At 35.8% G+C, this 23,832-nt stretch overlaps 1 protein-coding gene across 3 annotated transcripts in view; it reads right to left on the bottom strand.

Annotated features, from left to right (window-relative positions):
* Positions 1–306: 306 nt before the first annotated feature.
* FMR1 (fragile X messenger ribonucleoprotein 1) overlaps positions 307–23,832 on the bottom strand; it is a 34,341-nt gene continuing 10,815 nt past the window's right edge. Inside the window, exons 6-15 of one of the 3 annotated variants that reach the window (XM_068956632.1) lie at positions 22,773–22,866; positions 22,566–22,682; positions 17,486–17,656; positions 17,317–17,395; positions 15,653–15,762; positions 12,005–12,091; positions 7,806–8,001; positions 6,245–6,424; positions 4,198–4,280; positions 307–2,248 (exon numbers count right to left, since the gene is read on the bottom strand). In XM_068956632.1, coding sequence (XP_068812733.1) covers positions 2,243–2,248; positions 4,198–4,280; positions 6,245–6,424; positions 7,806–8,001; positions 12,005–12,091; positions 15,653–15,762; positions 17,317–17,395; positions 17,486–17,656; positions 22,566–22,682; positions 22,773–22,866 — 1,123 coding nt within the window. In that variant the 3' untranslated portion in view covers positions 307–2,242. Of the gene's footprint in view, positions 2,254–4,197; positions 4,281–6,244; positions 6,425–7,805; positions 8,002–12,004; positions 12,092–15,652; positions 15,763–17,316; positions 17,396–17,485; positions 17,657–22,565; positions 22,683–22,772; positions 22,867–23,832 lie in introns of all 3 variants that reach the window. The other 2 variants (XM_068956630.1, XM_068956631.1) reach the window with 2 other exon arrangements.

Below are 23,832 nucleotides of genomic sequence, written 5' to 3' on the forward strand. Positions count from 1 at the left end.
GTTTAGTAATTTCACGTTTAACCTAGTTAGCACCTTAGTGAACTCAACTACTGAATATAAAAAATTTAACGCATATAACGTGACAACTCAACAGGTATTGTACCATTTCATCATGAAGTTTCATTTTTTTGTGAGCATTATGTGCCATGTTTTGGAAAACTTCTGAAATATTACAAGTTTTCAAAATTATGTGAAAATAAGCAATGGCTACAGTTAAAATTTTAAACAGAGAAATACTTTCCTTCTACTTGTCATAAGTTGACTTTTTTAAAGCAATCATTTATAAGGATTGCATCAACATCACAGTTAGCAGAGGAAGATCAAACTTTATTGAAACTGCTTGCATACAAAATATATTGCACTATAACCAAACAAATGTCAACATAAAATCCAATCTGTTGTAGCTAATATGTACAGAGAATATTGCCCAAGAGCAGTTACATTACAAGGTCAGTCTACCTTGGTTAATTATCTACAGTATTTTAAACCAAACAGCTTACAGATGATGTGTGCAAGGTACCAATTTCTGTTTCAAATACTATACATTCCCAAAATAAATAACTAGAAATCAACATTAATGTTTGGCAATACTTTTTAAGACATTTTTATATTCGTTAAATCATGTGCAGTTTGTTGCCTTTTTAATATGCTCACCTGTATGCAAGGAAAAGAACAGAATGAAAAAGCAAAGAAACAAAACTCACAAAATACATCAGAGGCAAGGTCAAGTTTGTACAATTCTGTACATAATCAGTGGCTCCCTTCTGGAGTAATTTGAATAAAAATGGATTAAAATGAAGGTCCTTATACAGTTTTGCCCAGTAAATTTAATTCATGATCAGAAATAAAAGAAAGCACAACTCCTCCCACCGCTTCCCACCCTTCCCTTGTGTATGATCGTACTTTGTATCAAATTCTGCAATAGCTTCCAATTGGCTGGTAATTCAGACCTTGTACCTCAAAATATTATGAATTTGTTCTCCCTATAATATATCCAGATGCTATACCTGAATTTCCAGGGCATTACATATGGTGATTTTCTTCTTACCTCCCCTGAGATAATCCCCAAATTAAAATAAGCAATTCAAAAATTTTAGGAGGATGAAAAGCGCTTTAAACTGGTCATCTGGCCAAATAGCAGGCACACACTACTAGCTTGTGAACAAGTTACATTTGTTCCCTCAGTAACGATGAGTTTTTAGTTTTCCACAACGGAAAGGTTTTTTTTGTTTAAAAAAACAAAAACAAAAACCTTCTGTACTGCCTACAAAGAAAAAAATTACACCCCTCTCTCAATAACACTATTTTTCCAAATCTTCAGTGCAAAATAAGTTTCCTATTCTTATAACTGCCTAACCCAATGTTTATGTAAGGAAAAAATTATGGAAAGCATGCACTTGTCTATAAAGTACTAATGTCTGACAAGGATTGCTACATATATTTTACATTTAGTGTTACCGACTCATCTTCCCTGATTTCTGCATCCAAATATAATATTCCTACCTGCCAAGATATAAAAAAGGCACAGATCATACAACTTTTTTGCTAATGAAAATGACAATTGTTACATCACACATATTTCAGGGCCCACTAAAATACTGAAAAAGGTGGACCAGAATGTGAACTGACACAGGACATAAAACGACATAGCATTTCATGAAGAACTTGTAAGTCAGATTGAAAACAGAAGCCAATTTGATTACTGCAAACACTATTTATTCTGAAAATTGAAATTGAGCAGTGATTTTGACCCGATGCGTTAAAATGGTACAACTGAACAGAAAGTTTACCAATGCACAGCTCAGTATTTTTAAAACAAACAAAAAAAGATTCTTTCATTGTTTGAAGTGCAATATGTACTTGAAAGCGATTTTCGGAAATTCAGATATTTTTATGCAAATATTTGAGTAACTTCTTATTCTGAAAACAACTGCTTACTGTTGATGTTAAAAAAGGCTAACAGAGAACATATGTTCATTTCATGCCCTGCGCCATCTTGCCTACTATTTGTCTTTGGCCTAACAAGTTTCTCTAACGTGGAATAGGAATTACTGAAACAGTATAGGAAATATGACTTTAGAATTATGCAGTTTAGGGTACTCCATTCACCAATGGCTGTTGACCATCTGCGCTGTCCGCTTTCTCTTTCTTCTGATTACGTTCTTTACCCGTGCGCAGCCGACTACCTTCACTGGAGGTATTCTGTAATGTTTTAGTGTGGACACTCCTTTCATTATTGCAGTCAATTCTGATCTGGAACAAGTCAGAGTTATATAAAGCATTCTCTTTCTTACATCCACCCTCCAGCATTCCCTGTATTAGCAGCCTGGGAGGGGCACTATTTATTAAGTGGTCAGTAGACACAATTAGATAGTCCCACACCCTTACGGTTTTGTTAAGCAGATCTAATTGAAAAGGAAAAGCGTGCAAATTTTTTTCTTTGAAAATGTCACACACTTGTGACCTAAAAAAATATCCAGTCTAGCCTTGGAAAGCTAAAATAAGTAAGTTCCTGAGAAGCAAAAAATAGTGAGCATATGCAAGAAGAATTTACAGTATCCTGAACTTGGAAACATCATTTGGCTTTTAATAATTCAAGTTTCTACGTGTTATATAGAAATATTTTTGAATAAAAATGAACACAGGAAAGCTGTAATGAAATGACGCTAACACTCCAAAAACATCCACTCAGCCACCCCTTGCAAGATTTCATTTAATCCACCAAAAAGACATATCTGGCTTTTCTAAACCATCTTTAAGAATTTCACAAAAGCATTTTAAAAGCAAGATTCTTCTGCTCACAGGGTAAACCTTTAACCTCATTTCTCACTTACTCCTCAAAACATTACAAATTCTTTTTTTAATAACCTGATCAGCCAGGATTCAAACATATGTAAGACCTTATTTTAATAAAAAAAGTCTTCTCATCCAAATTTCAGAATAACAAAGAAAAAAAAGACACTGATAAACCTCTTATTTTCTTCCTTAGGAACACACTTTTCCATTACCTGCCTGACAAACTTTTACATAGAATTAAGAATTCACTTTTAAGTTGTGTAGCCATACAAATTTTTTCCATGTAAACTGTGTGCACTTGCAATGTACATTCAGGTATTACACCTCCCACTTCTGCACTTACACTTGGGAAAGAGAGCATCTAGTCATTCACTTCAGATCCTCCTCCCCCTGCCCTTTTCAACCCAAATCAAAGAGTCATCCGCAGTCTCCCAGTAGAGTCATAACTCCTGGTAACACCATTCACAAGAAAGCAGCTGCAGCTGCTCATTATTTCTTTTTCCCAATATAATTTGTCCTTCATGGCAAAAGACTGTCTATGTGTTATCATTTGAAGCAAGAACAGTTTCCATTTGGGCAACTTAACATACATACGTAGATTATCAGCCTGAATAACTTCACTCAATAATACATTCTGGAAAAAAATTGTACAAATACTTTTGTAAGAGACTAAAATATTTTAATATATAATTTGAAATATTTCTTCATGGGATTTTTAACTTTTTTTGCAACTTGCCACTACTTGACTAATTGAGCATAGCTTTAAATTGCAAGTGTTTAATACTGAAGGTACAGTTTAAATTTCTCTCTCTTACTCTTAAGATTCCGGCTACAACATACCCCATTTTTCAATCATTATATATTCTCCGTCCTCTGCTATAGTACTTGTGCCGTAAAGACAAAAGACAAGAACCGACAATGCAACAACAACAAAAAGCTGAGTGGGGGGGGAAAAAAATCAATAAAAACAAAGAATGAAATGAAGCTATTTTAGCAAAATCTTAGGACTCACGATTAGAGTTCTAATGAATGGAAGAGTCAAACTCACAGTTAAGCTATAAACCACCACTACAACTGTGGTCAGTCTGAGCTACATTGAGAAGATAGGTTTGTCCTCTTAATTTCATAAATTAAATTCAGTGAAACTTTCAGAAACTGACAGCAAGACAAAGATCTGTAGTTTCCACATTAGGAAGTCACATCTTTACAAAACCTGATATATCAAGATTCCTGCAAATATGCTACAAAACGGTACAGAACTGCACTATTCTTGTATATGTGGTTAGAGAATGAAGAAACACAAGGCTACAGCATTACCTGCAGTTTTGAGAAGTCTGATGTTAGTACCCGATACTTCCGCAATTTTTAAACAGTGCAGAGTTCTAATCAGAGAAAAATTACCTGAAGAGATCCATCTGCTGTTCTCCCTTTTGTATCTCTTGAGTTACGTTGACGGTTATCTGTTCGTGACTGTTCATCATTTCCTGTAGGAAAAGTTAATCAACTAACTTGTTTAACAAAGATGTATAATTTTCCTTTACTTAATATTTATATATGCATAACAGGAAATTACTTCAAAACTTTCATGTTAAAGAGCATTAAGAAAAATATTCTAAGAACACAGCAGCAGTTCCTGAACAACTGTCCACTGAGAAAAATCATTTCAGGTGACAATCACGGTGGACCAAACCAGCATTTAAAAACAAGACAGGTTGAAAGAAACAGTCTCCTGAAAGTGACAGAAGAAGCATCTTTCATGAAATGATCAACCACAGGAAAGACGCGCATAACCAATTTTAATAAGACTTAACAAGTTTGTATCATTTCTAATGGCTTATGAACTTAAGTTCTGCTTTACTTTTTTCAAAAAAAGTCTTGCTAAATTAAGCAATACTCGTATCTTGAAAAATATTTCAAGGAACAAGTATGATTGTATTGAAAAATATTTAACATAATAAACATAATGAAATAACACATTATAAAAAGTATGTATTTAAGTTCTCTCATTCTACCCCTCCCTGGTCCTTTCCAGGGACTATAAAAATACAGTTCTATATAATCCAACTTTATACAGGCCTATTGCATGAAAATGAACTAAAATATGGGAATATGCACAGTTGATTGAGTAAGACAAATTGTTTGTCTTCTGTAAAAGTCTGTAAGACTGTTTTACATCCACTGACAAATGAGAGTTTGATTTCTTTACCTTCACGTGTGACAGTACAGCCTATAAGCTTGAGTCAGATTCATGTTAGGAGAGCAAATGATATGAAATGTAATCCCTATTAATTTTGATAGGAAATAGAGGCCCTTTACAATGTATGAAAAGATGCTGGGATGGAATGCATCCTCAGCTAACACTAAACTGTGGGAAGGGGCTGACACACTGGAGGTCAGGGCTGTTGATCACGGGGTCCTTGATACACTGGAGGAGGTTGGCTGACAGGAATCTCATTAACTTCAAAGGCAGATCCTTAAGTCCCACAGTTGCAACAAAATAACTCCATGCAACAGCACAAAGTGCCACCGGCTAGGTAGCAGCTCCACAGAAAAGGCTGTGGGGGTGCCGGCTGATCAGTTGACTGCAAGACACTAGTCTTACTAGGTGCTCTTGCAGCAATGAAAGTTAACTGAATAACTGGTTGCATTAGTAAGCGTACAGCCAGCAGCTCCTAACGATGGACTATTCCTCTCTACTCAGCACATATCTGAAATAAAACGTTTAGTTTAAGAGAGATCAAAGTGGAGAGAGTCCAGAGGAGGGCCCCCAAAAGGCCAGGAGCATATGACATACAACAAGATGAGGTTGTTTAGCTGGAATAAGACCCAACTGCAGTCTTCAATTATCTAAAAAGGTAATTTTAGAGGTGAGATGGAGTCACATTCGTCCCAGAGCTGCACAGCAGAAGGACAAGAGACCATGGTCACCAGTTGCAGCAAGGAAAACTCCAACCAGATACAACACAAGAAAAGGGTTCATAAGGGACAGTTAAACAATGGAACAGGTTGCCCAAAGAGATTGTGAAACCTTCAAAATCTCTTGGAGAAACTCAAAACTTTAATTAATTGAACAAGGTCCTGAACAACCCAATCAACTCTGAGCTTAGCCTTGCTCTGAGTAGGAAACAGGACTAAATGACCCCCTTTCCAATCTGTGTTCTTCTAAACTTTTAATAATTAAGGATGTAACAAAGTGCCAAAGTTCAGACAAACTGTCAAGATAGAGACTCCAAAAATAAGTCTAATTTAATTAGTAAAAATACATTTAAAATAGATGCACTATGTTTTTCTGCTATGAGAAAGAGAGAGAAAGAGAGAGAGAGAGAGAGAGAGATTGAGAGAGAGAGAGAGAGAGAGAGGCATTTCTTAATGTAGCCAACAGAAAAATACTTTTGATTAAGGACTCCAAAACTGACCTCCTCTTTTTCAAGATTAAGCCTGTACTTACCTTTGAATCCTCCACGACCCCTCCCTCCTTGCCCTCTTGCACCACCTCCACGTCTTCGCCCATCTCCCCTACGAAGGTAGCTGTCTCGCTCTTCTTCAGCTGGGGCTAACGACCAATCGCTAAGTTCATCTCTGTGATCAGATTCTGTTTCAGAAGCATTTGATGCTTCAGAATTAGTTCCTATCAAGAGGATAAAAGAAATCCAAACATGCCACTATATCTCATCATGAAAGTACTACAGTAGAACAAAAAACACTAAAAACATTTCTTTTTTAAACAAGAAAATTAAGGACTTTTGCCTCCCAACGTCTAACACATTGGAAAGACTGAAACGTGTATAATACGTTATACACTCTTCCTCAAAAGGTAAAGACAATCATTAAAACTGAAAGTTAAAACTCTGTTTAAGGTTAAACAATTAGATGTAGCACACTTTCATAACATGTTTGACTTGGTGTTATCAATCTGTGAATATATTAGCTAAACTACTATGCAAAGCTATCAAAATCTGAGTAGACTAGACGTTTTTTATCATTTCTAAAACTGAAAGTTCTGAACTGAATCTGTCCTGTCTCCCCTCATCACCACACAGCTGTATATTAACAAAGACAAAAACAACAACAACAAAAAACTATCATGAAACAGCCTTTAACATATGCTAAGGAAGCTGAGAACAAGGGTTTTCTTAGATTATTTTAAATGTTAGAAGTGCAATAAATTCAAAATAATTGGCTATGAAATACTTTTTCTAGCTAACACATTTTCCAGTTAATTTCATTGATAAGAGCTGATTCTGTTCCCCAATTGTGTTCTTTTGCTGTTATCCTGTTATTAACGAGGTGAGCTCATATCTTTTAGAAACAGCAGTAAAAGGGCTTTGGTGGAAAAACATTTACTTTGTATTATGCTGGACATATGCTAAGAATATCTTATTGAGTTCATATATCAGGCCTCCAGTCTCAGCAAGCACCAGCTGATCTGTGTTCTGGATGCTGAAGTAACAAGCTGCTCTAAGCGCATGATCCTGAAAATTATTCATTAATGAACGATAAAGGGTTTAAAAGAGGAACACTCTTAACATTTTGGTGACTATGCTCCTCCAGTGAGAGCACACAAGTTCAGCTCAATATGAGGAAACGTTTTTCTGCAGACTGAGTTACACAAAATCCCTTCTATTTTCACTTACAGACGTGCACATTAAGATGAAGACTGAAGATCTTAATATATTAGTAACTGTTAAAATGTAGGTAAAATACCTTGAAAAGTTTTTAACTGAAAAAGCAAGCACGCTGTAAGAGATAAACCGTATGGAAACATGTTTAAGTTACATAAAAGCATTATATTTTACTTCAGGATAATTTCTACAGTATAAAGTTCTAAATAATCTTCAAATATTAATATTTTATATTAATGGAATTTGTTAAACAGCTCTGTTTCTAAATCCCTACAATAGCCAATAATCATACGTTAGCTATCAACAGAAGGGGATTCAATAAATCAAGACCAAAGCAGTATCCAATAGACTGGTCTTAAAATTGTATGCATAATTCTAGTTACCTACCCGAAGCATAGCCTGGACCACGTCTGCTATGCCCTCTATTTCTGTAAGGTCGACTACCTCGTCCAAGTCCTGGCCCATCATCAGTCATGTATCCTTTTTCTTTATCTGTACGATTTGGCGGTGGCCTAGAAGTAGCTCCAATCTGTCGAAGCTGCTCATCAATTTGCAATCTTTCCAAACGCAGCTGGTCCACTTCCTAAAAAAATGCAATCACAGCAAGTCGTATGTAACCACTGTTTGATCATCCAGATGTAGAAACACACTAGACAAGCACAATTTTCAAAGAAAAGAGACCCTAAATACTGCTGTTGATAATCTATTTAATACTTAAATAATAATTCAGCTTGGAGACTAATTTGTTTACTAAAAAACTTCCCAACATTTAAGTCTGTTCATTATCAATGCAATTCTCCCTGTTGCAAAGTTGGTAGGTTTAGATTTATTTAAAATGGATGCATAAGAAAGCATTTAGATCAACTGTTTTCAGAAGATAGTTAGCTATGCATCAGCATTAGATGCATTTCCTTTATGAAAATGAAGTCTTTTTGATTAAGGAAGTTAGAATATTCTTTAAACAGTGAAACTTACATGCCTTTATTTTTGAACACAGTAATATCTATGTGTAGCATCCCAACAACGGCATTTTAAACTTTTTAGGATAAATACCAACATAAGCTTCTTACACTTCTGCATGTAACAAAGATGAAAGTTATTAAACAATTACCAGATAACACTAGTCTCTCATAAATTCCAGAGGGGCTAGAGGTTACATAACAAATTTTACCTAAGTATAACGAATACTGCCAGGGAAACGAGGAAGTGTAAAAGCATAAAGAGCAAAGCATTGTTATATAGGCATAGAAAGACAGCAGGCAAAGTAGTTTAACAGATATGACTACCAGGAGATAAACATATATACAGTAATATCTACAGTGATACATATTCAGAGAGCATTTTTATTACAATTTAAGACATTGGTCGGTCAATAAAAAGCAGTAACAACTTTTATTGTCCTTTCTTTTGTCTCTGTGTATTATTATTTTTTAAAGACACAGGAACAAAGCTATTCATGCAAGTTTCATAGTTTCACCCTCACCAGAAATTTCATAGAATCATAGATTAGCTGAGGTTGGAAGGGACCTCTGCAGATCACCTAGTCCGAACTCCCTGCTCAAGGGAGGGTTAGCTAGTAGAAGGCTGATTGGGACCTTTTCCAGTCAAGCTCCAATGACAGAGATTCCACAGCTTCTCTGGGCAACCTGTTCCAGTGTTTGACCACTCAAACTAAGATTTTCTTTTTCCTTTTTAAAACTTTGAAAATGGAGTTTCCTGTATTTCCATTTGTGCCCAATGCCTCTTATTCTGTCAGCCAGGTGTCCCCTAACATTGGCTTCATCTTCCTTACATCCTCCCATTAAATATCTGTACACGTAAGATCACCCCGAGCCTTTTCTTCTCCAGGCTAAACTGTCCCAGCTCTTTCAGCCTCTCCTTGTACGAGGGATGCTCCAGTCCCTTTATCGTCTTTGTGGTCTTTTCCTGAACTCACTCCAGTATGTTCATGTCCTTCTTATGCTGGGGAGCCCAGAACTAGACACAGCACTCTAGGTATGGTCTCAACAGTGCCAAATAGAGGGGAAGAACCTACTCCTAATCACCTTCTTGTCCTTAGTATGTTTGGAACTGCTTCCAGGAGGCTTTCCTTTGTCATTTTCCCAGGGTGAAGCTAACCAGCCTATAAATTCCCCAGATCGTCCTTCTTGCAGTGATAGCAAGTGATAGCTAAAGATAGCAGTGATATTGGCTTTTTTCCAGTCCTCAGGAACCTCTCCCACTCACCATGACCTTTCAAAGATGATCGAAAGTGGCCTCACAATGACTGTGGCCAGCTTCATTCAGGGATGCATCCCATCAGGCCCCATGAATTTGCATATATCCAGTTTATTCAAGTGTTCCCTAACTCGATCCTCCTCCACAGAGCGTACGTCTCTTCATTGCTCCAGACTTTCCCACTAGTCTCAGGGGCATGGTATTCCCAAGGGCAAATCTTACCAGTAAAAAGCAAGGTGAAGAACGTGTTCAGTACCTTGGCCTTCTTGTTCTTTGTCAGCCCATCCCCTGCCCCACACAACAGTGGGCCTGCATTTTCCCTCATCTTCCTTTGCTGCTGATAGACCTGTAGAAGCCCTTCTTGTTGCCCTTCATATCTTTGGCCAGATTCAACTCCAGACAGGCTCTGGCTTTCTTAACCCTATCCCTGAACACTCAGTGTCCTTACATCCCTCCCGGGTCACCTGTCCTTGCTTCCACCTCTTGTACACTTCCTTTTATGTTTGAGTTTTGTCAGGAGCCTCATGTTCATCCATACAGGCCTCCTGCCACTTTTGACTGACCGCCTGCACATCACAATGGACCATTCTTGGGCTTGAAGGAGTTAATTTTTTTTTGGGGGGTGGGGGGGAGGGAGGGCAGGGAAGAAGGGGAAGACCACAAAAAACAACAAGAAAACACCAGCCCACCTTCACCTGTCTTCTCTCCAGGACCATTACACCATGAGATTCTTTCCCAGCAGATCCATGAATGGGCTAAAGCCTGCTTTCCTGAAGCCCAGGTTCATGATCTCCCTAAATTGTCTTTCTTCCTCCCTCCTCTTAGCATCCTGAACATCAACGTGCTATGGTCACTGCAGCCAAGTCCACTTTCTTTTTTTTTAAATGGAGAAATTAATTCAATATAGTAGATGTGATGTGGATTTCCTATTGTGTCTCTTCTAGAAAGGTTTCCTTAACTTTTGACTGGGGGCATAGAAATGCCAAAAATTTTAGAGAAACAAGCCAGTTTCACTTCTTGCCAGTGAACTGGAGGATATGATTCTGAAAGCAAACCAAAAGACAATATGCCACTATGATGACGTGTGGGGTGTTTTTAACAGAATGGGAAGATCAGAACTTCCAAGAGAAAATCCTACCCTCTAGCTAGTTTACAGAGGAATGTTATTGTTTGCTCTTCTGTTCAGAAAGGTTAGGAGGACAGTATTGGGAGAAAGCCACCCTACTTGACTATGCAGTGAAGTACCTAAAAACCCCCGAAACAAAACAAAAGATTCCCTCATCTGGGGCTGGTAAGCACTTTCCGCTCACTTGTCACTAACCTTTTAAGGGCCAAAGGAGTTAAAGTAGAAATACCTTCTGAAATAGTAGTTAATACGCAAAAAAATTTTTTTTTTTGAAAGTGGACGTACTATACCATGTAATCCTCCTCTGCCTCAACTACCTGAAAGCTGTAGTGCTGCTGTCTCTCTGCTCTAAACCACTGATAAACTCAAGTGCTCCACAAGCAAGTCAAGAGAGTATTGTTATTGAGTAAGCAAAGGAACAGTAGTGCCTTCCTTCTTTTAACTCCATTGATACTTGTGCTGAGAAGTTTCTTTTTAGCCACATATAGAAAGGTTAGTATTCCAGAGCTAAAGATCTAATGATGGCTACTGCACAGGTCAGACATGTACCAAGTGATGAACGTTCTGGAGGTTTTAAAGAAGCTGCTATCTTCTTACAAAAGTTAAAACTTAATTACACTTAAACTGGATACAGTCCATACTGCTAAGCTCTGGTCCTGCCACCCAGTGGCTGAACATCTGGCCAGAATAAGTAAAGGGCATGACCAAGCAAAGGAACAATAAGCAATAGTGTTGGCTAGTTTTTGCTTCCTATACAAAAAAGGAAACCAGCATTGCAGACTACTAGAGAAGTTATGAAGCCAGAAGCAAATGCAACATATAAAGCTAAACTGTCTATAAAGCCTCTTCAACTATGAAATGCCAATTAGCTGCAGAAAAAGAAGATTTAAGGTTTTGGAACAACATGGCCACTGCATACAAGAAATCTACACACAAGGCTGCTTTTCCAATTGCAACAGGGACTATTTCTTAAATATAAAATGGCCAACTTTTAAAAATTTCTCTACTTTTGTTATTCCTTCATATTGTGCATTCTGAACCTGTGTTTTTCACCGCATGCTACAGATAATTGCTTCTTTTAAAAAACATAGCTTTTATAAAGAAAGCCTGCATAGAAGGAAAACCTGGTAAAACATCAATTTATCAACTGCCCTTGGGCTCACACAGATTTTGATCATCCTCCTATTGTTACCATTTTACTGTTAGACAAATGCTATTAGTAAAGTGGCATCATTTTACTCACCTTTAAATAATTAAGATGATAATCCAGAAGAACAGTTGCATTAGTGATACTGTCCTTGGTTCCCACAAACACAAATGGTACCATTCCCTAAAACACAATGATATATTTTGAAAACCCCATGGTTATTTATTAAACATCAGATACTGAAGAGAACAAAGCTTATTGCTACAATCTTAAAAAGAAATTTTACAACATGGATAAACATTAATTCAAAAATAACCGAAATAACAGTGTATTTACATTTTGACGCTTACTGGATGACCTAAAACTAATTTCCTTCAAGGGAAGGGCTAATTTTATAACAGAACATATAAAGCCTCATTTTATGTATTAAAGTCACAATAGAGTAGGCTTATCAGGTTTTATATCGAGGCAGGAAATCATGCACAAGATTAATTTATATTTAGGGTGCATGTATCACAATAACAAAATTTATTTTCCTAACAATGTAAAAACATGAATCAGTTTAAAATGCTTCAGATTTCCTCCCTTCCTTCAAAACTAACATCATTTTGATGAACACACGTCTGTTTGCTCACATCAGGTACTTTTAGGCTATGGCCAGGAAAGCAGCCTTCGAGCTTATTAAGAAGTAAACCAAATTACTATCTGGACATAAAGCAAAACTCGATCCTTCTTATCCAACACCCAACTCATAAAAGGCAAACAAAAGATTCACGAAGGTAAACTTGGTGCTCCAGACAACGACTATCAATTTCTGTGCCTGTTACCTTTCAAGCATGTTTGCTGAAATGATTCATTGAATACCCTGAAAATGTAGAACTGGTGTTGATCAAGAAATTCTAATATTTGAATACTGATGCTTAAAGATTAAAAACAAACAAACAAACAAACTAAACTTGGGAAGCCAAAGTGTGCTAAGGGCCCTGACTGCTGAAAATAGCTGAGCTTTAGCAGATAAGGATTATTTCCACATCAAAACATCCAAAACCAAAGTACTTCACTTTTGTACCAACTGTAGTATCACCATGGCTGCATAAGCTTCACTGTGAACTGCAGAAGCTAACTTGGAAGTCTAGTAAGCGCTCAGTTACTGAAACCTATGCCAGTGCAGATGTACAGCTTGGCTATCCCTACCGGGCTAATTTAAAGTTTGTTTTGGTCTCTCCTCATAACCTTTAAGTGCACCTTCAACTTGCACTATACACACACCCTTCGCAGGACTGTGATCCAAACAAGTCATTTGCAAAAGTGAAATAATTAGAGACACAGATGTCTTGCAAACAAACAAAAACCAAAACAACAACAACAACAAATACACATACAGTATGCTAGGGTTCCCTATAAGGGTGGAAGGAGTGACAAGTCTATGCTTTGTCTATTTGTCTTTGCTTTTTGTCTTTTACATACAGACGACTTCTGCGAGATCTTTTATATATGAGTTACACAGCAAGACAAAAAAAAGTTTCCTCTTATCCTAAGAAAGCTCAGCACTAACACTACCTTCAGTGAGCATCAGAAATCCTTTAGCCACAAGCATGGTTGACTGAAATATTTCATTATCTGGTTATTTTAAGTTTCAAATATATTTAATATAACTTAATCGAGGGCAATTAAACTTCTGCTAAACTGACTACTATAGCTGCTCTGTGCTACTAAACTAGCACAGAGTATCAATTATTGAGAGATCACATGACAACAGACTTAAAATGGCATTTAAGGCAATGGTAACTCAAATGGTAACTCAAACTATAATACTGGAAAATAAGTACTGAAAAGATTTTGATCAGCAACAATGTCAAACAATTTTAGTCTCAAATGAACTTATTCATTTATTGAATTTTATTTCTGTCTCCAAAGCAAAAGCATCTCTATCTTCAACTTAGTTTCAGTGGTGAATACTGAGCAGATACAGCTGCATAAATAATTTAGAGTTAAAATTATATATTGTAACACGACTATAATAAACAATCCTAATGTATCATTTAAAAAGATGTTTGTAACAGGAGCTTTAGGCCCCTGTTATAAAACCATTGGAGTTACGAAACAGTACTTGAAATTTACGAGGAGGATTTTAACATCTCAGCTAGAAGAAATAAGAACCCAATGCTGAACTAAAATTTATAAGTGAACTACCAGTCTTTACAAAGAGAAAAGCTGCAATATTCAAGTCTATACATGAGAAGATTAATGCACATTCATTTCAAATATGACCCCCAAAAAAACCTTAAAAACTCATTCTTACCCGCCAAGGTTTGACCTCAGGTTTCTGAGTTTCTCCTGATATAACAGATGACAAAACTAACACCTAAAGCAGCATAAGGAATGCCAGTGTTAGTGATGTCGTTAACAGGAAAAATAGCAAAGTCTGAATGCCGACCCTGGCAGGTAAAAAGGCTTTCGATTCACCTTTAAATTTGTTTTTGATTGAAGAATGTCAAACAAAGCAGCTTTTTCAAAGATAGAAAAAAAGCCTGATAACCTAAGGCAGCCATGGCTACTTGCTCTTCTACCTTTTGTTCTGTAGGCTGACAGGTTTAAAAGTATCAAAGTCTTTAGTGTACAGTAAAAAAGGCACCCTTTTGCCTATTAAGAAGGTCAACAACTTTATGCTGTAAGAACTTATCACTAGAAGTAAAATATGATAGAAGTGAAACAGTTAACTCTAAACACTGAGTTGACTATCTTACCTTCTTGAGACAGACAGAAAACTAGTAATAAAGTGGGAGAAAAAGCCTTACAGAATCGAGTACCACCATTTACGGAGAGATTGAAATTGGACTGTGGGTCTTCTGTAATAAATTTAATGTGATGGTACCAAAGATGAAAAATCTATTCAAGCAAGAATATAAAAGTTCTAAAGATACACTTCATATCTTATGTGAAGTAGCAAAGGTTCCTCACCTAGCACATATTTAGACTTCTGGAAAAATAAGAGTTTAAGTGTCTTTAAATTTAAGCACATTTCACATTTGAAATTGTATGGAATCTTTTCTCATAGAGATGTTGGAATTTTTGTGCTTCATGTTTTCTTTGCAAACCTGTAACCTCTCCCCCAAACACAGGCCCACATAAAAGCATCTTAAATTCTCAAATTACCCAGGTCAGGACTTCACTGAAATCTTCTACAAGGTCAGCAGACCAAAAAGAATGTATCACTGTGTATTGCACTTTAGCAAACCTGGCACTTATCACATCTGTTTATGGTAGTTTTTTCTTAAAGTCACAATTTATAGCCTAATGTGTGTTCAAATGATGTTTAAAAAGAGGGGTTTACACAAGAAGGCACAGGCTTTTCACCACAATAACATAAATAACTAGTAAAAATTAAGAGAGGTCACATTGAAAGTTGACGAATGAAAACACTAAGTTTTGCATACTTCGATTTACAACTTAACCAGTGTCTAGAAACAGCGTTAACGCTTCTACCAGGAATAAAATGAAATCTTTGGGAAGGTGCATCACCACAAAGCTTCACACAGTCTTCCTGGAAACAATAATGACAAGTCAAGTTTATATATAAATGCCTCTTAGCATTAACAGGGAAATATAATTTTAATCAAAAAAACACGTTAATCAAACCGCATCTTACCACTAGTAAGACACAGGAAGAAATTTATTTTTACCAGCGGGTAAAATATAACTACTAATTAACACATACAAAAGTCACATGAACTGAAAACATACCTCTTCCTGTGGAATATTTTTATCATTTTCAGCCTCAATTCTCACTCTTACAACACCCGATTTGTCCACTATCTCCTGAATCAGTTTTCCATTTTTTCCTATTACTTTTCCTACATAAAGAACATACAAACATTCCATCATTAGGGTTTTTCCCCAAACCTGAAAGCATTACTGTATTCTATTTTAACAAGAAGGTCTAGTGCCAGTGCAAGAACTTGTCAAAAATGACTTAACAGTCCATAACAAAGATTTAAACAATGAGCCCTGAACTAAAATGTCTAAATAAACCTGGGACATATATTTTAACAATGCTCCAAAAGCAGGCCACCACTGCAGCACACAGGAAGAGATTTACTTTTATTATCCTAAAGTAAAGCAAAATTGTTAATTTGTTTTTAAAAAAGTTTTAGCTAATGAGGTTTTCTGACTGAGATCTGATTTTTTGTTTATTTGAAAATAACATAGAATTCATCAAAATCTTGAAAATAAAACCTAAAAGAAACTAAACCCCTCTTAAACATAAAAGATATTGTTTCTACTGTTCAAAGCTAAATAACATCTCCTTTTGGTATTTCAAGGCTTTTACATAGGAATTAAAAATTCATTGTATTTGTAGAAAAAGCGACAACATACAGCCAATATGCTCTTCCTTGACCACAAAGGCTGCTCTGAGAGTCAAAAACTTCTTTTGAGTATACAGTATTTTATTTCATCACACATCATTGGTAAATATAACAGAAGCTTACTAATAAGCGTGCCGACTCTACATCTATTGTTCTTAAATGAACTATAGAGATGAGGGGTCAAATTTTTAAGCAAGTACTAATCCCAGAGCTACAAAAATTTCACACTGCTTCAATACTAACTTTCATACATTGCTTGACAAGCTTTTAAAGTATATGCATCTAGAAGTGTGTGTATATACATATATATAGTACACCATATGTATCTATGTATACACACAAACACATTTTTAAGGCATTCAATAGCCTTCGTTACCTACTGAATTAAACTATTTTTTTCGTGTTGCTTTATAGCAATAAAAACTCATTAAGGATTTATACATAATGACCGCATGCATTCTTGGGGCCTTCATTAACAGAACTCTATTAAATGTTTTTTGGAGTATTTTCTTAATCATTGGGTGCCTTAACCTGGCATTCGGTTCATTCCGCTATGCTGCGTCTAAACAAACAATATTTAAAATGTACAAGGACAACAAAAAAGACAAATAATAGTCCAGGAAATGATGACTCAGAATATGAGAGACAGCAGATTCATCTGTGGCACAGCTGAACGCTTTTCAGACATCTTTGGAAAAAGTCACATGGTTCTTTGGCTCAAGTCAGAAGCTATTCTACCTTGCTTTTAAACACAGTATTTAGTCCTTCCGGCCTAAGGCACCTGAGTTGTAAATTAGGAGGCAATTTATCACTGTCAGTGTATCATAGGTAACTGCACCTACAAAAGGTCTGCAAGGAGTCAGTGCAGGGCTGGGGGAAATTAAAAAAACCTGAAATCCAAAAAACTTTGTACTACCATAATCTATTCAGAGAGGAGTCATTCAAATTTTCATACTGTCCCCCTGCTTCTAAAATGTCTTCTGAGAACTGTTTTTTAAATTTTTTCCTTAATGTTTCAGTTATTCTCCAGAACTGACATACCTACTAAGTTTCTTGGGACTTGTATGACATCTTCAGCAAATTCAAGGTAACTCCTTGCCTTTTTCACTGCATCTTGATCCTAAAACAGACAGGTGTAGGAGAGAAATCCGCTCAGTTGTTGTTGGTGGTTTTTTTCCTTTTCTTTTAAGGGGTGGAGAAAGGAACTTACTTCTCCATAAATATGGAACGTGCATGTATCTTCATCGAGATCAATAGCAGTTACTCCAGGGACTTTTCTGGCTTGCTGAATATTAGCACCATGAGTGCCAATGGCCAAACCCATTAGGTCTTCACGTACAACAAACTGTTCATGAAATCGTGATGCAAGTTGTCTAGAACTCTGAAGAAAAAAAGAGAATGTTAGCTTGCTTTGATTTTTACTACATTCAGGGGCAGGGGGATCAACAGTAATTTAGAGTTGATTCTTTAATCAAGTACTTGGCTCACTTTCCATTTTAAGCAATCCTTTTAATGCATTTATTTTCATTTCAAAAACATTCACAAGAGTATTCTTTAAAAAGAAGTCTCAAAATACTAGCTTTCCAAATACTAAAACAAGGTTAATTTCTAAGTCTCTTAACACCTCTATATTTTGAATTACAGAATATTTACAGCTATCCAAAGCGTTACTAGGTAAGACAGTGTTCATATAAGACAATAAAATTAGAAAGAGTTATGTGTTCATTACTAAAGCAAACCCAGTGATCATGAGCGTTAAAAAAATATGTCCTTTTCAATAGCTATAAGGAAACAGCAGTAACTCAGTCACTGGCCACAAAGCTTTCAGAGAAAATAGAGTAACTGTATGGATACCTACTGCGCCTTAAAAAAATAAAAGGAAGAATCAATTTCTACAGCAAAAAAATAAAGGTATAACTGCAATGTTGCTTGATTTCAGATAAAAAGTATCTTAGGAATTTTCATACAGGAATCACACACTTCTACCAATACAGAAGGGTCAACCTGAGACTCTTGAATAGTCATATGCTGTTAAGACAAAATCTCCTGCTTCAATAGGCCAGTAACAATGACTAGAAACTATATAATTAGATTGAGTCATTTATGTAAGGCTCACGAACACTTACATTAAATACTGGTTATTGTTTTGCAACTCTGATCACCTTTGCATGAAGCTGCTAAAATCTAAACTACAATACAAAATGGCTTGTAGGATTGCAGTGAGGCTCTCCTACATGAAGTAAGATACCAAGCAAAAAGCCTTTCTGATCTGGAACAGGATTTCTAAAAAAATGTTGGGGGGGAAAAAAAAACCCACAAACCTACTAGTAACCTGGATAAAATTTGCACAAAAACCAATGTAACAAGAAGGAAAAGATAACTCCAATGACCATTGTAAACAACTTTCTAAAGCAGGCCTCAGTCTCCAAGTTCAGCTTCCAACAACGTTAACAAGCTCTGATTTACTGCACGTGCATGCACACACATGCCCATACGTAAAATACAATTTCAACATTCTTTTTTTTTAACTGTATAAAGCTTCCCCTACAAGGCAAGCATGCAGAAGACAGCTAGGAAGAGAAGAAGGTTTTTGAGAAACTTATAAAACATTCTGGAGTTGGGACAACGCAGAGAACACTCAAATAGGCAAGAAATCTAGATTTTGGCACCACCCATATAGTCCTGCATTGATATGAACAGCCTCTGTCAATCCTGTATGGCTCAGCCTGTTAGCATGAGGAGACCTCACAAGTGCAAGGAAAAATACTCGGGAAATGCCTAATTGTGTGCGGCTCAGAACAGGTCAAGCAAAGGGGAAACTGCTACAGAAAAGTGGGTGCTTTCTATCTTTTCAGAAACAAAGTCACCTGTTTACAAAGACAAAAATAACGATTGATAACTTTCTCCTACACAGCCTTACCATACTTTCAAAAACCAAACAGGTGCAGTTTTCTTGTAGGGATTCTTGTGCTATATAAGACAGCAAAATCACTAAATTTGGTTACTGTGAGAACTAAGGAACATATGGAGAGAAATAGATAAAATATAAATAAATAAAAAGAAACATACATTGTTTATGGCAATGGAGCTGTCATACATTTAAAATAAGTTACAACACTTAAATCTAGAAAGAAGCAAATATGAAATGTGCAAAAAATGTCGTAATTTACCATAGTGAATAAAATTCCTATGTTAAAATATGTGCACTATTCACGAATGTCTGAGCATAACTGACCACATGGAAGGAACAATAGTTTAATGCATCCAGGGAAGACAGACACTGTTGGAAATTCTCTATTGAGAAAAACGGAAAACAATTGTTTTACAAGGAAAAAATATAAAGGAAAAAAAAAGATAAAGCTGTACATTGTCTTTCCAGATCTAAGATATAAAACTCCATGTATTTTTTCGCATTGCGATCAAAGTTGTAACTATGACAAGGACATATACAAATGCGCTTTAAATTAGTTAGTCTGGCCACTAATAAAAGTTCAACCTCAACAACATGGAACTTTACAGAGGTTGAGAAAACATCAAGAAAGCAGCCCGCATTAAGTTCTACTCTGTCCCAGGTAAACTGCTACCATTATCCAACCCAGTCGGCTTAAAACTGTTGATAAATAACCTGCACTACATTCATCACACAGAATACTGTAGAATACTATAGTAGACAGCAGTAAGCATGCAAAGGCATTATTGGGCTGTATTAGTGCTATGAAATATTTCATATATTCAGAGCTCTATCAAAGATTTCATTAACTAAACCATAGACAACTCTGAAATCAAACATTACTTGGAATGCTTACAATCTACATTCCAACAGATAATCCAGATGCTGATACACTAGTTGACATCTGCTACAGGCCACCAAATCAGCACAGAGAACAGGATGACCAAGTCAACAACCAATTGTTAAAACAAGCATCTACAACATATATAAAAAAACGAAGCTGCATCATCATAGGGGACCTTGGCTATGACAGTCAGACTGCAGTTATATTACCTGTACTAAAATACTGTTAGAAATTCTGCAAATTATGTATTTCTAGTCAAACATAAGAAATCCTGTATTATACTTTCTTCTGATAGGTTACGGAGAAATAACTATACAAACACAACATATTAATAGCTAGGCAGAGGCCGTGACTGAAGTTATATTCAGACCGAATAAAACACAGACTAGAATGCAAAATAAATAGTTCTAACGTATGGCACTTTAGAATGTCAAAATAAAAACTAAGCCATACCCTATTGGAAAAAAATATGCAAACAAAAAATAACGGGTATTTTACTTGATGCTCTAAAAGCTACACTTGAGAAGGAAGGCCATGCAGATCAAGAAGCCAATACACTGAAAAAAAAGAAGGTACAAGATACAACAAACGGAAGAAAAAAGAAGCTGGTATAGTGATTATAGCTCAGAAAACAGGAAAGGTAAATTTTAACAGAATAAGAAAGTGACAATGAGATATGTATAGCTAGGAGTGTTCAAGACATACAAAGGAGTTTACTTGATGGAAACAATGAATTGTTAATAATAACACACTGAAGCTGAATGCATTCACTAAATATTTGTTCAGCAAATAGACATGTACAGTCTAACTATACGTCCATTAGACATTCAACAGGAAGCACAAGTATGAATTTTACTATCTGAAATCTCTTTTGTTTCCAGTTTGGCTGAAAATGACATATTTAATAAAAGTACAGAAGACACAGACAACAAAATTAAAGATACCAAAATATCCACCACCCTTTGTCACACTGAACATTATAACCATATATATTTATCTTACAACCTTAGGCTTTAAATACTGTTCAGACTGAACTTGAAGTCCAATAAAGGTTTTCTAGTCAGAATCAGTAGCAAAAAGTTTCAGGTTTATGACAAGAGCAAGAACCCAAGATCAGTTTGCGAAAGGAATCAAGCTCCTTGGTGCATGCATCTGTGGGGGCAGGTAAAGAGAATTAGCTCTAAAAAGGTTGTTGTTCTTCTTCCCACCTCCAAAATAATACTTTGCACTTCAAGAAGTAAACTGCCCACACAGCTGTCAGCTCTGGAGGAAGACAGAGAATAATGAATTACTGAAGAGCTACAACAGGGTGCTCAAGAAAGAGCACCAATGAAGGAAATTGGTCCTTTTTTGATCTTAAAAAAGACACATACACACACCCTAAACAAACTTGAATTACACCTCAGAAGTTCAGAAATCAAGAGACTAACAGATAAGAACTTGCAATCAGCTGTGGGTGCATCTACTGGATGTAAGAGGACTGAACTATTACTTTAAATTACTACTACATTATACACCACTTCAAGCTAAACAAGAACAGATGTAACCTTTGAAGAAAAAAAAAAAGTAAAAAGAAATCTGGCCCTAAAATAACCAAGCTGGTATATGCCCATATAAAATCTTGAATTACAATAGTTCTAGTGGTACCTCTAGTTCTTGTCAGTGAATCTAAAAAAGTCTTAGAAGTATTGATATTTTTCCTTATTTGCAGACAGGAAAAAGAAACCCATAAAGAAACGGACAACTCTACTGTATAAAGATACCGTTATTTCCTAGCCTACTCTTTTTTTCCATGGAGAAGTATGAGTCAAGCTTCTTGCCAGTCAACACCCACTCTTCAATCACAGGAATATCAGAACCTGTATCTGCTGTAAGATGATTGGCTAACAATTTATCTACAGATATACCACTGCCTTCATACATCCTACCAACCGTCTCACCCCTTTCATCGCCCATTTTCACTGTGTTTGTTTTTATGCTACCTTATGCATTACTTCCATATTTTATTGCTATCCCCCCCCCTTTTTTAAAAAAAAAAAAAAAAAAAGGATCCATGTGGGTACAGATTCTCATTTGTGCTGCAAGAGTCAATTCTAGTCCATCTCAATATCATGGCATATCCAAACCTATCTATATGCAAAAACAAGAATTTAAAGCTATCAGCTATGTAGCACTGTTAAAATAATTGCCCATTATTGCACTATGGTTCAAACTATGAAAGAAGTATTAACTATGTGTGTATATACCTATTTGGTATTTAATCTCACACAAAATCCTGTGGACTGAAACAGGATTGGATAAAAGTGAGTCTTTGTAAGAACAGGCCCTTCAATTGTGAAATCCTTTGTTAGGGTTATGGCTCCATCTGTCTCTCTTTAACATCAAAAATAGTATCATTACATAATAACTACTTTCACCCCAATGCAAGTCTTACCAGCTCACAAATGCCCAAGAGTTTTTATGTTCAGTTTATTTCAGGGAAAATAAATAACATACCTCCAGCTGTTTGCTAGCTTCTTCATTCCTCAAAATCAGGGATAACTTGGTACGAAGACTTCGAAAGTGCATATCAATCAGCATATTTGCCCGCTTTGTTGTTACATCATTGATTGACTAAATTAATAATGAAGAAAAGACGGTATTTTACCAATGAACTTTTCAAACAAACCACTGCCACTGGTATGGTTAAATACAAGTACTTACCAAAATAATAAGTTGGTGGTTTTCAGAATCATATGTTACAGAAAATGCTCCAACTGCCTTTTTGAAGTCTTTATGTGCAGATTCTTTGGCACACCTGAGAATAAAAATGCTATAAAGCTAAAAATAATACTTGCTGCATTTATGGATTACAACCAAAGTGATTCCTTTTTTAAGGAAAAAAAGTCAGAAAAACTATATTCAAATTCTCACTTTTCATGCATGTGTTATTTTATTCTATTATCATTTATTATAATCTTACATGAAAAAATCAAAACTAATTTTTTTTTTTTTTAGAAATTTATCTACATGTTTATCTATGAAATGACACACCAGTTTAGCAAAGCTTTAAATAAAAAAAGCTACAATCATTATATACAGCTACATACTGAGCACACCAAGAACTAGTACTATGCATCTTCGTTGTAGCATTCCAATGACCTTACATTCATCTCATGCTGTACTTTGCTTCTACAGGCTTCTTACATATAGTCACTTAGTGAATTTATGCACTTAACATTAACTTCAGAAATTCTTAGCTTAATCAGTTTGTAGTTTATTCTGCATTAGGTCATTAATATGTATCAAGAAAGCACCAGAAAACCATCTGAATCTAAAAGGAAGTCAATGTTAATCCAGGTTTTAGAACTGTATTTGCCTGTGAATGACACGTCAGTGTTGTAGACGAGAACTACTACAATTAGTTCCTCCTGCATCATACTATGGTATGTTTGGCTATCGTCACAACTATTTCCATAGACAGCATTAAAACATCTCATAAACTATAATATATGGCATAGCATTTTCTTTTTTAAATAAAGTTGACAAAAAAATGGATCCAGGTAAATCTATACTTGTCACTAAACAGCCATAAGAATAAAAACTTTAATCTATACTGCACACAAGCCTTAAACTTTGGAGAAAGTATTTCCTCCTGCAGGACTGAACAGCATTTCAAGCATCATCTTTGCTATTTCTGAACTGTGATCACGTCAACATTTGTATTCTCTGCATTCATATTTGAAAGCCTTAAAAATTCATTTCAAGTAGTGAAAAGCATTTT

The sequence above is a fragment of the Struthio camelus genome, chromosome 11 (assembly GCF_040807025.1).
Source record: "Struthio camelus isolate bStrCam1 chromosome 11, bStrCam1.hap1, whole genome shotgun sequence".
In the NCBI taxonomy this organism is placed as follows: Eukaryota; Metazoa; Chordata; class Aves; order Struthioniformes; family Struthionidae; genus Struthio; species Struthio camelus.